The 16,454-nt window shown below is 45.2% G+C and overlaps 1 protein-coding gene across 1 annotated transcript in view; it reads left to right on the forward strand.

The window, feature by feature from the left end:
* Ano2 (anoctamin 2) overlaps positions 1–16,454 on the forward strand; it is a 332,087-nt gene that overhangs the window by 116,417 nt on the left and 199,216 nt on the right. The window contains exons 8-10 of the mRNA XM_040737100.1: positions 3,711–3,766; positions 4,909–4,950; positions 11,319–11,383. Of these exons, the coding sequence (XP_040593034.1) occupies positions 3,711–3,766; positions 4,909–4,950; positions 11,319–11,383 (163 nt within the window). The remainder of the gene's footprint in view (positions 1–3,710; positions 3,767–4,908; positions 4,951–11,318; positions 11,384–16,454) is intronic.

Raw genomic sequence — 16,454 nt, forward strand, 5'->3', positions numbered from 1 at the left:
GTAGTTACCGCTCAGCTCGCCTTGCTCCCCGTCCTTCCTTCTTGTGTGAGTCCTCCCTTCTTTCTTCTCCCCAACAGCAGTGATTGGGGTCACCTATATGCTACCACCTAGGTGTCCTGTGGGAGGTGCCCAGCTACGGGTGACAGAGAAACATTCAATTACATCATCTGGGAGCCTTGTATCTGAGTCAGGATAACTCAGATTTCATAACCCAGAAGTCTTTGCTCCGAGGCAAAAGACCATTTTCCTGGACTTCTTGTCTTAGGAGGCAGACTAATCAATCGGAGTCTAGAGTTTCCTCACCAGGACAGCTTGCCAAATGAGGCAGTGAGGAGGACGCAATGGTTAGTGGGGGGTGGGGTGGGACACTTGATGACTAGAAGAGATACCAAGTAAGAGCAGCCAAGGGCCGATGGCCTTTAAACTGTCACCCCTTTGAGTGTCAGGACAGTGAACTAAGTGCAATTGATCTCCTCTGACCCATGCATGTTACAGGCTGTGCAAGACCCAGAACAATAGGAAGCCTGTGTCCTGGAAGGAAATGAGCTGCCTGCTGTAGGTGGATCTTATATGAAACTGAAATGGGTGTACAGCTTAGATCCCAGGGATTGAGGTCTTTTGAGCTCAGATTATTAGTCCGTCAGTCAGATACCCAGGTACTATGCTAAGAGAAGCTGAGACTGAGCAGGAGAGCCAAGGACCGTGAGACACCTGCTCCCCCTGCCCATGAAGTGTTGGGGACTGTCTTTGGTGTATGAACAACTGCCGTGGCAACTGTGGGCTGTGAATGAGCTAATTCTTGGGGCGTGGTCATGCTAGGGGCCCTACCTGCCTGTGATACTTCAGCTTGTCTCCATGTCGACAGCCCATTGTAGCTTTGAAACACCTCCTTACCCCGACTGCCCCTAACTTGGTTCTCCTCCCTTTGATTACTGTGGGGCGGCTTCATATTGCTGTGGTTAGGACTCTTGGACTGATTAATGATACTCTGACTGAAACTGTAGTCTTCTGAGTAAAACAAATCTGTAGCTTGTCCATCCCTGGCACACCTCCCCCACCTGCTCTCCTCTCCTCAGCACTTCTTGACCCCAAAAGTTATTTCTCATGTTTTACGTTAATCCCAAAGAGGAAACTTGAAATTGGAAGAGGACCGCTAGCTCTTGAAGGCACACCCACACACTCAGCTTTCAAATCCCTGGAGGTGGCTGAGTCTACAGAGCATCTGTGGGGCCTGGAGGGCATGGTGTATGTGGCATGTTATAACTGTAGCCAATCCTGGCAAGGTTTGAGAATTGAGGACTTGATGGAGGAGAGAAGACTGTTTGAAATCCTCTTTGGTGTCTGAATATGTGGGGGTAGCTGGACACGTGAGATAGGACATGGATTTTAATGCAGTGATGCCTAGGTCTGTGTGTGTCGAAGCCTCATTGAGGATGCAGAGCCAATGACAACACAGATCACTCAGCATCTGGGCAGCATACTGTTTTCCTCTTACTGTGGTCCACAGCCTCTCTACAAGGAGTAGTTCAGGAATAAGTGTATTCAAGGTCAAAGAGAAATTACTGGATATTGGAAACTTCCTCCCATTTCTTTCTCTCTGAGATTGAATGTGGACCCTGATATGCAGGATATTAGTACTCTGAGTTGGCAAGATACAGTTTCTCCTACCAGGAAGCTGGTGACCAGGGTCATCCCATCCTAACCAGAACATACAGACTACTTTATAGTCTCGATAAAACCAAGAATGAAACAAGCAAATAACTGTGTCCTTATGTGAGTGGAAGCTCTCCACTGTCAGTGTATTGGAGTTAGAGAGACAGCAGTATCCATTCACTAAGCATTCGACCAGTAGACTTTGTTATGGGCAATGGGCATGAAGTACTGTTAGGAGTAAATGAGTCCCTTGTGTAGGTGTAGCTTCCTTCCTTCCTTCCTTCCTTCCTTCCTTCCTTCCTTCCTTCCTTCCTTCCTTCCTTCCTCCCTCCTTTCCTCCCTCCCCTCCCTCTTTCTTTCTATTTCAGGGCATCTTTGCCCTTTAAAAATGGTTGGAGCTTGCTGTAAGACTATGTCTCCTAGGAATGTCAGAGTAGCACCCATAAAGTCTCACCAACATGACTCTGCCTAATCATGAGCAGGACAAGGATAACAACAACAGACAAAGCAGTGTGAATGGGGGAAAGCCCACAAGGCCTCAACCCTGCATAGAGAGAGAACTGCAGGCAGCTAAGGAGTGAGGGTGTGAGACATAGTCTTCTCCAAGGAAGAGCACACTGATTGGTTATCCAATACCAGATGGTCATCCCTGAAAACATGCATTTGAGTAACATTATACAAGTTGAGCAGGTTGTATTTAGGAATATGTATGTGTATACATGTAGATATATGCATATAGCAACAATTAATGAAGAGGCCATAAATTTGAAAGAGTAAGGGGAAAAAATGGAAAGGTTTGGAGGGAAGAAAAGGAAAATAACACATCTTAAAAATAAAAGAAATAATAAATTATTGGGGCACTAAAGAAATTTCATTTAGGTGTTTTCTACTGACCAGACTTCATTGTACTAGAGTTAAAACTGAGAAAAACATAGAGTACAAGAAGGTATAAACATATATTTTATTAGCCAAGGGGATGATAACATGACACGACACAAAGCCCATTTATGCATCTATGAGGGAGTAAAAGTAAGGGCAAATAATGCCAGTGGCATTGCAAGATGTTTACAACCTTGCTACCCATGAACATTCCACAGTATGGGGCCATGGAAGAGTCAGAGGTCTCACAATGTTCCCTAAACCTTATTTTGAGAACTGCTGTGCTGGTATCTCTGACTTCAGGGCTATTATAGTCTAGGCAGGCAGGTCAATAACCATAACAACGTAGTCTTGCGAAGAGGCTGGAAGGTAAGATGGAAAACACTGACATCATCTTTACCATTTGGGACACAGGGGGTCCCAAATGATGCTTGTGGCCATGTGGTGTGGAGGGTCATATGGCTGGAGTAATCAGTATGTGGGGATAAGAGGAATGTGAAGGTTCAGACAGTATATTGAATATGAAAATGTCATTGGTATTTGGGAAATGGACAACATTCCCTTATACTAAGAACCAAAGCTTGATGAAGATCCCTGCAGGGTAGAGGAGTATAGAGGAGGATGAGACTCTTAATCTCAGGTCATGGGTTCAGGCCCCATGTTGGGTGCCATTTAATGATGGAGGTTTCTGTCTAGTCTGGTCTCGCTGCCCTTCAGTCCCAAATACACACACTGAGGCTTATATTAATTATAAACCGTTTGGCCATTGGCTCCAGCTTCTTATTGGCTAGCTCTCTCTTAATTATTAACCCCATTTCTATTAAACTATGCATTGTCATGAGGCCATGGCTTTCCTGTAATGCTCTGGCATGTTACTCCTTTGGTGGCTACACGGTGCCTCCCCATTGATTCATTCTCTGTGTTCCTCCTTCTAGCATTCTCCTAGTCTGGTTGTCCTGCTTATACTTCCTGCCTGGCTAAATCCTGCCTGTCCATTGGCCAAAACAGTTTTATTCATCAACCAATATGAGAAACATGTATTCACAGTATATAGCAGACTATCCCCCATCATTGCAATGGTTCACAGCTGGGAAGAACATGAGGGTGTAATATTTATCAAATTACAGATTGAAAAGGCTCTGCTTAATGTTGTTATTCTCATCTTCTTTACTTTGTAGGTATTAACTCTCTGATAGCAAACAATATCTACGAGGCTGCCTACCCACTTCATGATGTAAGTACTCTCTTCATTGCTCTTCCCCACCCCTTGCTTTCTCTTTTCTCTCTCCCCTTCCCTCTCTCTCCCCTTTCTTTCTTTCCATTTTTAACACAGGGTCTACATGACCCAGGCTTGTCTCAAACTCACGAGCCTCTTAATTCAGCTTCTGAGAGCTGGGATTATGGGTATGTACTATGGTTGTCTATAAATACTGTTTTTATCAGTATGTTCCCTCTAATCTTCCAAAAGTTGGAGTCATGGGTCTTGGGGTAGGTGAATATATGGAAAAATGAGGCAGGGGTAAACCCTGAGATTGAAACATGTTTGCCAACTCTGAAACCTTCTCATTGCTGAAGGTAACACCTGATTCAGTTTTTGCCAAGGTCCCAAACTCTCCTTGCAGTCATTTCACAGATGGTAAGAGTCATTGGTTTTTATATGAGCTTTCCTTGATACCTTATCTTTGTTTTTGGCAAAAATGTGAAAAAAGAGATGTTGGATATGGTTGATTAAAAGTTTGCATGGCTGAGTTGTTAATGAAGGCAGGTGGATGGCCATGCTAGACACCTCAGATGCTTGGGTAATACACAACCAGGAAGCATCCCTTGGCTGGAAGTAACATTCTTCTCAATATACAATGCAATAATTCTTCAGGACAACTTGTGAAGAACTTAAGCAGTCCTTAAATTAAATACCCATTGACTTCACCATCATCCAACATCCATCACGCAGTGCAGTCTCATGCATGTGAGTAGCAGGGATTTCTCAGACAGGAGCCTTCCAAGTTCTGATATCTTTGATGTGGAGCAAATGGAGCTAAGTCCTGCAAATCATGGACACAGGATGATATGGCATGAGGTGATATGAGTTAACCCATTTACAGGCCCAGACCCTGCCATTGCATGGGCTAAGAGTGGTAACCTGGGCTCATCTTGGAAGCACAGGAGGGGGACATTTTCTTTGAAAAGCTATTCTAATTAAGCCCTACAAGGTGGTGACTAAGAAATCTAATATTGGCTCCTGACTTTCCTTAAGTAGAAATGAAAGAAAGGGATGACATTAGAAACGTTAAAATAATAAAGAAAAGCATTTCCCATTTGGCATCTGATTTTGATGATTTCATTGACTTTTTATTTGGCATCCCTTTTCCCCTTCAGGGTGAATATGACAGTCCAGGGGATGACATGAATGACAGAAAGGTAAGCCTCTTTTGTGCTGCGCTGAGGGCCTCGGGTGTGTAAAACCATGGGGGTGTGGAACTGGCTGCAAGTGTCATAAGTGTTCCATTTACATATCTAATTTTAACAGTTTTCTCATCACAAAAATCTTCATCCCACCCTTCAACTGAATGACACTGTCAGACTTCCTTAATGTGCAGATGTGAGCACCGTGGCAGAGACTAAACACATTGCCCAAGGCTACACTGCTCCATGGAGAGGCATTTAGAATCCCTTTGCCACTGGTGACCCTGATAAAAATGCCTGCTTCTCCGTGGGTGTCCATTATGGATTCTTTTGGGTCATCTTTATGACATTTTCCTGTCGTGTAGGCAGGCAAGTAGAATAAAGCCCCTCCCAAATTACAAAGGAGGATGCCGAGGGAGAAGGAAGCTGTGGCAGGCTGCATATGACAGGATTCTAGGAACCAGGGGTTACAGTTAGGAGAAGGACATTGCTTCCTTTAGAGGAACCACTCCAATGGTGGCCACAGCTCCTAACTATATAATACATTGCCAAACTCTCTGTGAAGATGTTTGTTTTGTTGTCTGGTACTCTGGGGCCATGGGGTCATCCAAGTATATGAAATAAAAGGTGGCTCCAGCCTCTTTGGTAAGGGTAGGTCTACCAGCAACTCATGGCATCCTGTTGCCCAGCCTCCGGGCGGCTCTAGTGTAGCAAGGTTGGGTGGAAGGGGGAGGGAGGGATGAGGAATCGAAACTCAAGAGATTCCCTCCCCCAACTCTGTTGTCTGGAAAACCACTCATTCCCCAAGTTGCCTTCGAGCAGCCTTCTTTTTATCCTGCCTATTAGTCCCTGTTATGAAGTGTTAAGTATTAAAAACATAAAAGGTCTTTTCCAGAAATACTGCTGTGATTGCTTACACATGTCCCCTCTCTGCCTGCCTGGGGAATCTGCTGTACTATTGTGATGTCTCAACCTCATCTGTTTCCTATCTGATGCTAATAGCCTCGGTGTTTAATTTCCTGAAAAGTCCAGCATCACATTTAAAGGAAAAGGAGGAAGCATCCCCCCATCCCATCTCACCTCTCTTAACCGACCATTTTCTGTCCTCCTACACTCTGATTTCATCACTCTCCCCTTTAAATGGTCATTACTTTTCATTGCCTGCCCAAGAAACCTACTGCTGAGTGGTGAGGACCTCAGCCTATCTGGGAGTATCACAGAGCCCAGGAATACAGTTAACTCAGGGAAATCCAGACTTCAAGGACCTCAGCCTATCTAGGAGTATCACAGAGCCTAGGAATGCACAGTTAACTCAGGGAAGTCCACACTGCTCTCTGCTATAAGCACTTGTAGAGAGAAAGGGAATTGCAGTCTGTCCAAACACATGTGTATTTGCTTCTAGAGTAATACTGTGTTGTCAACACAATATTATTATTATAAATATATTAATTAGCCCATGCCCAGGCTAATATAAGGATGATAGCAATCCTCCTGCTGGCAATAGGATGTGAGAGCCAGTGAGAGACCTGCCAGGTAGAGTTAGTTGTATTATGCTAGGCAATTCCCAGTGCTGATGGCATGATGCTACACACGATGTCTAAGTGTCTCTAAAGACAAGTGATCCCTTTGTATGGCTTTTACTTAGGTTTGCTGGTCTGGCCAGTCACTCTTACCTTTCTCCTCCTGGGCCATGGGTAGAGAGGAGGTAAACTGCCATGCTATGGGATAAATGAAACCCTGGGGAGAATCAAAGCTTCTCTCCTTCCCAGCCAACTGCTGGGAAACTGATACCCAGCTAGGACAGGAGACAGGTTGCAATGTCGATAGATGACTTTGGAGTCAGGACTAACCCTGTGGACAGCAGACATAAGGGTCCAGGGCCCATCAAGGGCCTCTTACTCTGTAGGCATGATGGATTTTCAGGGGAGACTGCAACTTTACCTTCACCCCCTTTTGATTTAGAAAATCTTTGCACAAACCAGGGTACATAGATAGGTAAAATAGGCATATGAATCAGCATATATTCCTAATAGAGATCATAAGCTTATTTTTAATCAGTTCTTGGCTATACATGTAGTTTTACATTGCCACAATTCCGAGAAAATCCAGAAGCCTGTATTTTGATTGCCTCACTAACATATCTGAAAACATTTCTTTTTTTTTGTTTACCTCTTTTATTATCTCATCAACATCATCAATAGTTCAAGTTAAATATGATATTTAGTCTTCTTTATCTGCATCACATTGCACAGTCTGAATGATTATGGTCAAATAAGTTTTTCTTTATGATCTTTAAAGTTTTTATTATTTTATATTTAAATTAGAAACAAGTTTGTTTCACATGTCAGTCCTAGCTCCCTCTCCCTCCCCTCCTCGCCCATCCCCACCACCAGCCCTCCATCCCCCTACCCAATCCCCACTCCATTCCCCAGGGAGGGTAAGGCCCTCCATGGGGGATCTCCAGAGTCTGTCATTTCGTTCAGGGCAGGGCCTAGGCACTCCCGCAAGTGTCCAGGTTGCCAGGGCATCCCTCATTGTGGGATGGGCACCAAAAGTCCATTTGCATGCCAGGGATATATACTGATCTATTACCCAGAACCCCATAGATTGCCTAGGCCTCCTCACTGACACCCACATTCAGGGGGTCTGGATCAGTCCCATGCTGGACTCTCAGTTATCAGTCTGGGGTCCAAGATCTTCCCCTTGTTCAGGTCAGCTGTTTCTCTGGGTTTCACCAGCCCAGTCTTGACCCCTTTGCTCATCACTCCTCCCTCTTGGTCATTGGGTTCCAGGAGTTCAGTTCAGTGTTTAGCTGTGGGTGTCTGCCTCTGCTTCTGTCTGTCATTGGATGGAGGTTCTAGGGTGGTATACAAGATAGTCATTAAACTCATTATCAGGGAGGGACATTTAAGGTGGTCTCTCCACTACTGCTTTGTTTGCCAGTTGGTGTCATCCTTGTGATCTCTGGAGATCATTCTAGTGCCAGATTTCCTCTCAAACCTAAAATGACTCCCTCTATTATGGTATCTCTTATCCTGCTCTCCTCTATTCTTTCCCTGACTCAATCTTCCTGCTCCCCATGTCCTCCTTTCCCCTCCTCTCCTCCCTCTCTCTTTTTCCTGGCTCCCTCTCCCCTCCCCCCATGCTCCCAATCTTCTCAGGAGATCTTGCCTCCTTCCAGTTTCTCTGGGGTACCATGCATATCCCTCTTAGGGTTCTTCCTGTTTCCCAGACTCTCTGGCAGTGGGATTGTAGGCTGGCACTCCTCTGATTCATGTCTAAAAATTCATATATGAGCGAGTACATACCATGTTTATCTTTTTGTGACTGGGGTACCTCACTCAGAATGGATGGTTTCTTCTAGTGCCACTGTCCATTTGCCTGCAAATTTCAAGATTCCATTTCTTTTCTGCTGAGTAGTATTCCATTGTGTAAATGTTCCACATTTTCTCTATCCACTCTTCAGTTTAGGAGCATCTAGGTTGCTTCCAGGTTCTGGCTATTACAAATAGTGCTACTATAAACATAGTGGAACAGATGTCCTTGTTGTATGAATGGGCATCTTTTGGATATATGCCTAAGAGAGGAATTGCTGGATCTTGTGGTAGACTGATTCCCATTTTTCTGAGGAATCTCCATACTGATTTCCAAAGTGGCTGTACAAGTTTGCACTCCCACCAGCAGTGGAGGAGTGTTCCCCTTTTTCCACATCCTCTCCAGCATAAATTGTCGTTGGTGTTTTTTATTTCCTACCTTAGCTAGGAACTAAGATTTTTCTCAGGCAAAGATGGCTGGAGATCTAGGCACTTGGCATGTTGCTCACAGGAAAAAAAATCACTATTTATTAGAGAAGAAACCATATTTGTTTGCTAACATGATAGATGCTTCTATTTATTTTTGCACAAAAAGTTAAGAGTTGGATGAATGTTGATACAGAGAACATAAATCATCTTCAATATGTTTCAGAGTGGATTGATACATTGAACTTATAATTGCCAGTGCTAAGAATGCCATTATGCCTAAATATGTAGTGCAAAATGAAGTCTGTTTAGGACTGTCTCCAAAATTGTTGGAAATTCTGTCCTAATCCCAAACCAAATTTCCAATTAAAAAAAATTTTAAATGCAAGTCAGCTACTCAAACAGCAAATTTTAAAACCAAACTTTCTAATAAGACACATTCCAACGATATACTAATTTGATATTGAGTGAGAGAGGAACTGTGGGAAAATACTATATTTTCCATAATGTAACCGTTATGTTTCTGAAGGGGCAGAAAACATGTGTATAGCAAAACACTGCAGTTCATAGCATACAGTAGTCTCAAATGTGAGCTGAGGGAGTCAGGCAGTGTTTGTTGGTGGTGTATGTTACGGTGGCGTGCATGGTGTGAGGCATGTGTGCTGTTCAGGATCGGGGCTACAGTGACTCAGTGCAACACAACACAAGTTTGAGCCTCCAGAGCCACCGCACATGCGTTACACATGTGAAGTCTGTTGTGTGTTTGGAGTTTTTCACCTTGGCCATGCTTTTTGTGATCACATTTAGTGAAGTTGCTCCACACGGAGCCATGACCCACTGTTTAAGAAGCTGTGTCCTTGGGAAGAACAAACCCTCATACACCCAAGGATTCCCCTGGTTTTGTGAAGTTCAAATAACTGTTCTCTGGCATGGCTGTGAGGAGGATCTTGACTAGGTTAAGAAAAAGGCCTTGCTGCCTTTGAGCTGGAGGATGTGGAACAAACAGCCTTGAGTGTTTTCCGGATGGGATGACTTCTCTGCGAGCCTTTGAGGATGGTTTGAAACTGTATCTCAACATGACCACCCTGCCCTGGATGCCTCCCTTCACTCACAATTTCCTTGAGATCTGTGCCTGTTCTTGTGATCTTCCCAAGGGGACCCTAGAGGCCTTGGAGGATGAGAGCGACCCCTGTCTCCATCTTGCCTCCTGCAGTGTTATAACTGAGGTGACTCCTTCCCAGGTAGGGGCTGGCAGCCTCTTTCTGCCTTCCTGGAGGGCAATTAAGTGGAGATTTCTTGCCTCTAGAGTACAGAGGCATTCCATGCAGCATGCCACTTTCTTCTGAAAGTTTTCTCTTAGCTGCAGACTGTGTTCCTCTTCCTCACCACTGTCCCATCCTTCAGACTCTCCCCTGTTTCTTCACCATCTCCTGGTCCTTTAACCCTGAAAGTGTCTGGGTCCGTACTTACTTTTTCTTCTCTGGCAATATGATGACTTTGTGGTATATCTCTTTTCCCAATAACTAACAAATTTGTTTCTTCAGCCTGGACTGTCCTTTGTGCTCAGATTTCTATACCTGGCTACTTATTCAACATCCACAAGGATACCCAAAAAGCATCTTAAATGAACATATCCTAAAGTAAACTCTTGGTTATGTCCCTATAACCCTGTTCTTCCTACAGTCATCCATTTCATGGTTAATCAAGTGCTCAGGCCAAGTCCTCATCTCCCCCACCCCCGTCTAATTCAGTCACAAATCAACGAACAAAATCAAGTATCACCCATATGACTACAGCCATCATTTCTCCCTGTATCCCCACTCTCCCAGTCTTTCCTTCACATAATAGACAGAGTGAACCTTTTATAATCTAAGTGAGTTTATTTTCCCCCCAGTAGCAAATTTCCAATGGTTTTCCTTCAAAATTCAGAGCTTTCGTCACAGCTTTTAGCACCGCATCTGGTACCTTCCATAGTAGTCATTGCCTATAGGTCTCCCAGTGTTTACTCTGTCCTGGTCACATAACCTCTTCTGTTATCCAGGCTATTCCACAGACACTCACCTCAGGGACTCTGCACAGGGAGGGTGGTGTTCTCCATATTTCTTTCTGGTCTAAGCTTAGATGTTAGCTCATCAGAGAGGCACTCTCTGTCCATCCCACCTAAAACAGCGTCCTGCCCTATCCCACATCATGTCATCCATATCATGATTTATTTTAATGGCCCTTATGAATCTTACATGTTTATAGTTGTCCACCCACATCAGGTACAAGCATCATGGCAACAGTGATTTTAATGGGTTTGCTGCAGCATTCAGGGTCTGGACAGTGCCTGAAATTAGAGAGACGTTCAGTGAATACTTGTTAAGTGGGTGAACAGTGATTGTCAGAGCTCATGCTGGGCCAGGCAAGACAGGGGTGATACTTATAGGTACCAAGTGTTTCTAGCTGTGTGTAGGTAATCCCTAGTATTTGGAGAGGGAGAAGGTAGTTCCTGTAGCCTTCTGACTTTGAATGTACCAGTGTGGACATTTCATGAGCCTTCTAGAAGCTGTGCTTTGGGGATAACATTTTGACTTTACATTGAACGAAGCAAGATGAACACCCACTTCGTTGCTAATATGTCTTCCTATTTTTCTTGCTTAGCTGCTGTATCAGGAATGGGCACGCTATGGAGTGTTTTATAAATTTCAACCCATTGACCTCATCAGGTGAGTGTGGAAGGGGACTTTCTGGGGTTGCTTAAGACACGAATCCTAACCAAAACACTGTCAACCCTCTTGGGCCCTGGCAGTCTGCTGTTTATGTAGAAGGGCTGCTCTTCCTGGGTGGTGTGCCCTTGCTCTGTGTCTTAGGTTAGGGAGGTAATGCAAGGATGTGCTGGGGAATGGAAGAGGAAGAAGATGGTACAGGTAGATATTCTAAGACTTCCATCGTTAGGTGAGCATCACACTTTCAATTCTCCTGCCAGCTCTTTGGGGATAAAAGAGAACAGTCTTATTCTTTATCAAGGAAAGGACTGGGATGGAATAGAAGCTTGGGTGGTGCCCAAGTGGCCACAATACTGTGTGTGTGTGAGGGGGGGAAAGTAATATCTGATAGATCATAGATCACAAGGGATAAATCGATGAACTTGGTAGAGGCTGAGGACTATCCACAGCTTTTTAAACTTATAGCGCTCCTGAGTCCTGGCATCCCTCTCTTCTTTGGCACCTTGAAAATTCCCCCAAGCTTCTATAAAACATCAATGAAAGTTCCTTTATAGAACTTACTAGATTGCAGTAGGTCTGGCTAGCTTACAATGGTTAGACTCTAGATTCTAGATTTCTGAGTATAGAAACTTGGTATATACTATTAGTTTTCTTCCAGGATAGAGTGTCAGGAGGCAGCATTGGAGGCTCAAATGTTCCTATTTCTTTGAGACACCTTTTCCCCTCATTGCCTTTCAAGATTCTGAGAAGCTGAACTGAGGGATCTATGTGCTAACTTGGTAAAGGCAATCATTTGGAAAAGATGGAAGGCTGCAGCTTACAGACAGACATAATGGCCTCCCTACCACATGCATCCTTGTGGTGGTTTTAATGCCCTTGCGGTGGTTTTAATGATCTAATTAGCAAGGTTGCAAACACAGAGTGTTCCTGGTCCACTGCCCTGCTTTGAGGAAGGGGCAGCTGCCAAAAGGATTGACTCCATGGGAGGAATTCCAGCTTGAGGAAAAAGAAAGCAGCATGAGGCCAGAGTTTGAGCAGGTCTCCTCCTTGTACTGCTTTGCACGAGCCTTTTCAAGGAACTGGGAGAAGCAGGTGTTCGTTCCAGATGCTTCGTTAACTGAAATCCTTGGGCCTGGGAGCAGGGGTGGGGGTGACTATGACCAGGCTCGTCACCCAGCAGCTCTGCTTCCTGGATGCCTTTTCATAGCATGGGCCACCTAGACTGTTCCTGGGGCCACACCAAGTCTGTTTCTTCCATTCACAGTGGACTTTGATCTCTTACTCTTGGCATCTCAAGTGGCCACCCACCTCTGTCGCCTGTTTTGTCTAACTACCCATTTGTTTTTAAAAGTATGAGTGAAAAACAAAAACTATCCCTTCCAGAAAGCCCTGTCTTTCCTCCAGAGACTTCAGGTGATTTGCCTGCCAGTGAAGTGGGAAATGACTCCAATATGTACTGAGGTTTGGCTACCAAAGCAACCTCATCCGCAGGGGAAGAATTACCTTTGGGGCAGAGCCCCGTTCCTGGGTTGGCAGATTCGGAGAGCTCAGCTCTGTCTAGACTGGGCCCTGGGAACTGGAGCAGAGTCAGAGGCTGTCCTCAGGACAGGCCGCCTTGGTGGGAAAGGGAGGGAAGGCTGAGCCTGGAGGTGCTGAGGTCAGATAAACACTCTATAGTGTGTGGGGGCAGTGGGCAGGCAGTTGCCTGTCCTGTGGCCTGAGGCCACATCTCAGGGAAATGCTGGAAAGCAAAGGATTGGCATCAGGGAAGTGTCCAGGAGAGGGAAGGGGCAGGCTCTCTAGGAGCCACAGGCAGATACTCAGAGAACTCTAAGAGAAAACTAAGGTGAATCGTGGGAACCAGACCTTTCCCTCTGAGTTCCACAATGAGTCCTCCACTCCACACTCTTATCAAAGGGGCCTTAATTTATCTGATTCTCTAAGGCCTCCGCTGCCTCTTTATGACCACAAAGGCCCAGGACTTCCACTATCCCTGCTAATCTGTTATTTTTCTCCTCTGTCTTTTTTGCTTTGGTTTTTGTTTTTCCAAGACAGGGTTTCTTATGTAGGGAACTCTCTTTGTAGATGATGCTAGTCTTGAACTCTGAGAGCCACCTGTCTCTGCCTCCTGCGTGCTGGGATTAAAGGTGTGCGCCATCACCACTGGCTTCCTAATAAGGTAGCTCTCTAGCATGATTTCTCTCTTTGCTTCTTGTCTTTCATCTCTCCCGCTACCACCTGCCAAGACCCACTTGGCACATGGAGGTTAAGCTGTGGCTCCCCACTCTGAGTCATCATGGGTTCCACACTGGGGTAGTTTGTGTGGTTGCTATTTACTAATGTGTGGTGCTGCCTCTTCATGCCTCACGAAGAGGCTGCACTCATGTAGCCTGGCTTGAAAGATGAATGAACATTTATACACTGGCTTGGCACATTCTAGAACACTCCTATGTACAATTGTGCTGCCTGTTAAAAGACTTGGAACTAGTTATCGTCTGCCATCAAAGGCCTTGAGGTCTGATCTTGAGGCTTGGGGTGGTCCCTTAAAGGAAACTGAATATCTTAGAGGGGAGGCAGCATGCCCATTCTTATGCAGATACCCTTCACTCTGTCTCTGAACACTACATCACTGGTGCCCAGCAGGCTGCACTATGAGACCGTGGATGGTCTCTCCAGACCAATAGTGCTCTCCCTGCTGGATCCTAAATTTGTCCTGGAATCCTTGGGGCCCAAAGGCCTTGCATGAATGTGAACACTTGCAAGAATTTTCTGGAATGTTTCCTAGGCAGGGATCTAGCAGGGACTCAGGTGCATGGGTACAACCCAAGTCAGAAGATGTCTCTGGGAGTTCCAACTAGCAGCCATTGCGCCTTAGCAGAAACAGTTCATGACCAAAAATATAGATGGGCGAAGCCTGAGGTGGAACAAAAGGGGATGAGATGATCTTTATGGAGGAGTAGGCTTCTGCCTTCACTGCTCTGTGTCAAGCGCGATGACTTAGCAGGGAGTAGCCTTCATGTACTACGGTGTACCTGAGGTCTTTTATATTTGAATAGGTCTGAGCTAATAACCAATCAGAGCCAAGACTTATGTTTTCATGAGAACTGATGTGTGCTCATGGGTTTATTTTCTTCACCTTGAGATCTTGATGTGTCTCAGGCAAGACATCGGCCTTTAAATATCTTCTGAATTAGATTCTGCTCTTAAGTGTGCTTTGCTGAAGCTGATGTCTCATTGGTATATATGTACAAGTATACACACATGTGTGTGTGTGTGTGTGTGTGTGTGTGTGTGTCTGTCATGTGTGTTTGGCAGCATGAGGAAAAGAAGGTTCTAGAAGTACTAGAAGTGCTAGGCTCAGAGATTGTAACCTGCTGACTTTGGAGGGGCTGAGAAAAGAGAACACTCACTATGCCACTCCAGTTGTGTCCCCTACTGATGTCTGCAGAGGAGACAGCCCTTGCTCTTCCCTATCTCCAGTGACAATGTCCTCATGGGTGAGGTTTCCCCGCAGCTAAATCAGGGTCAGGATTGAAGATTGAGACATGGGATGGTTTCCACAGTGATCTCAACATAATATCTATGGAGGAACAATATCCAGAGGCTTTGGATGGCCATGTTCCCCATCTTGCTACATAGACTGCAGTTTGCATACCCTAGCTCTATCCAGCTGCACTGTGACCCGGCAGAAGCCTGGCTCACAGGGTTTGTCACTTGTTACTTCCAGGCTCAGTCACGTTCCTTGTCTTGTATCCTAAGGGACATCCCACAGCAGACTGTGCAATCTGATCTATCCTTCTCCATATCTGTGCCTTGGTTTCCCTCTCTGAAACATAACCCATTCAAACACCTCCCAGAGGGGCTGGCAGGATGGATCAACAGATAAAGGGACCTGCTGTGGAAGCCTGGCAGCCCAAGTTCAGTTGCTGAACTCACATAGAGGTAGAAGGAGAGAACCAGCCTTACAAAAGTTGTCCTCTGACCTCCACATGTATACAGTGGCATCTCTCAATCTCCACCATGCACACACACACACACACACATACACACACACACAAATAATAATAATAATAATAATAATAATAATAATAGTAATAATAATAATAATAAATTTCCCTCCAGGAGGGGAGGCAGGACTGACCACATCCTTTTTCAGGAAGTTTCCTGGCAGGACAGGCCACGTTTGGGAAGGCCACAGCTGGTTTGGAGGAGAAACTACAGAGAAAAATGTTGATCAACTCACGATTAATTATTTCCTGAGCCCCACTGTCTCCTCTTGAATCTTTACCTGAGTTTTAAAAAGGTCATTCATCTTAATGCAGAACTCATTTACTGATGCTTAGAAGAACAAGCATCTTTGCTCAGCCTTACGGGAAGGTATAATGATTAAAGTAAAGCCCATGGCTTTCAGGGCTTGGCCATTATATAGGAAATGGATGTGCAAGACAGGATGAAGTGCGGCGTATCAAGACCAAAATAGCAAACACACCTAATGGTATGGGGCATTGTGGGGAGGGTCAGCGCTCCTAGCAGAGTAGGGAAGACTTCCTGGAAGAGGAGGGCACTGGATCAGGGTTGTTGGTTTCTGAAGGGCTGGTGCTGAAGGATGTCTCTTTACCATAGACCTGCACATCCTATAGATGGATACATTGTTTAGCTTGAAATTACCTCTGAAAATCCCACTGATGGAAAGTTGGGTCTATTATTGCTCTTGAATGGGGATGGGAAGCTCACACGATTGACTTACAGATCTCATCTCTTAGGATTCTGTGTCAACCTGTCCCTTGTACCTTTCTCAGCCCCGTGAGTTAGTGGGAAGCCCAGGGTTGGGAGGAAGGGAAGACTGGTTCCAGAAGTAGAGGCTAAGGAGAGATGGTGGTGACAAGCACCATGGTCCTTGCATGGGTCTGAGCACCAGAAGGTCATGTTTTACTGGGAAACACCTTTCACCTAGGAGGACATTGTGTTTGCTGATTCTGGAGAAAATTATGCACACACTCACCACTGAGGGTGTGAGAAGGAAGGAGGCAGAGGAAAGTGGGCAGCTGCTGGGTATAGTAACACAGCCAAG

This window comes from Mesocricetus auratus, unplaced genomic scaffold (genome assembly GCF_017639785.1).
Source record: "Mesocricetus auratus isolate SY011 unplaced genomic scaffold, BCM_Maur_2.0 Super-Scaffold_100676, whole genome shotgun sequence".
Taxonomy (NCBI): Eukaryota; Metazoa; Chordata; class Mammalia; order Rodentia; family Cricetidae; genus Mesocricetus; species Mesocricetus auratus.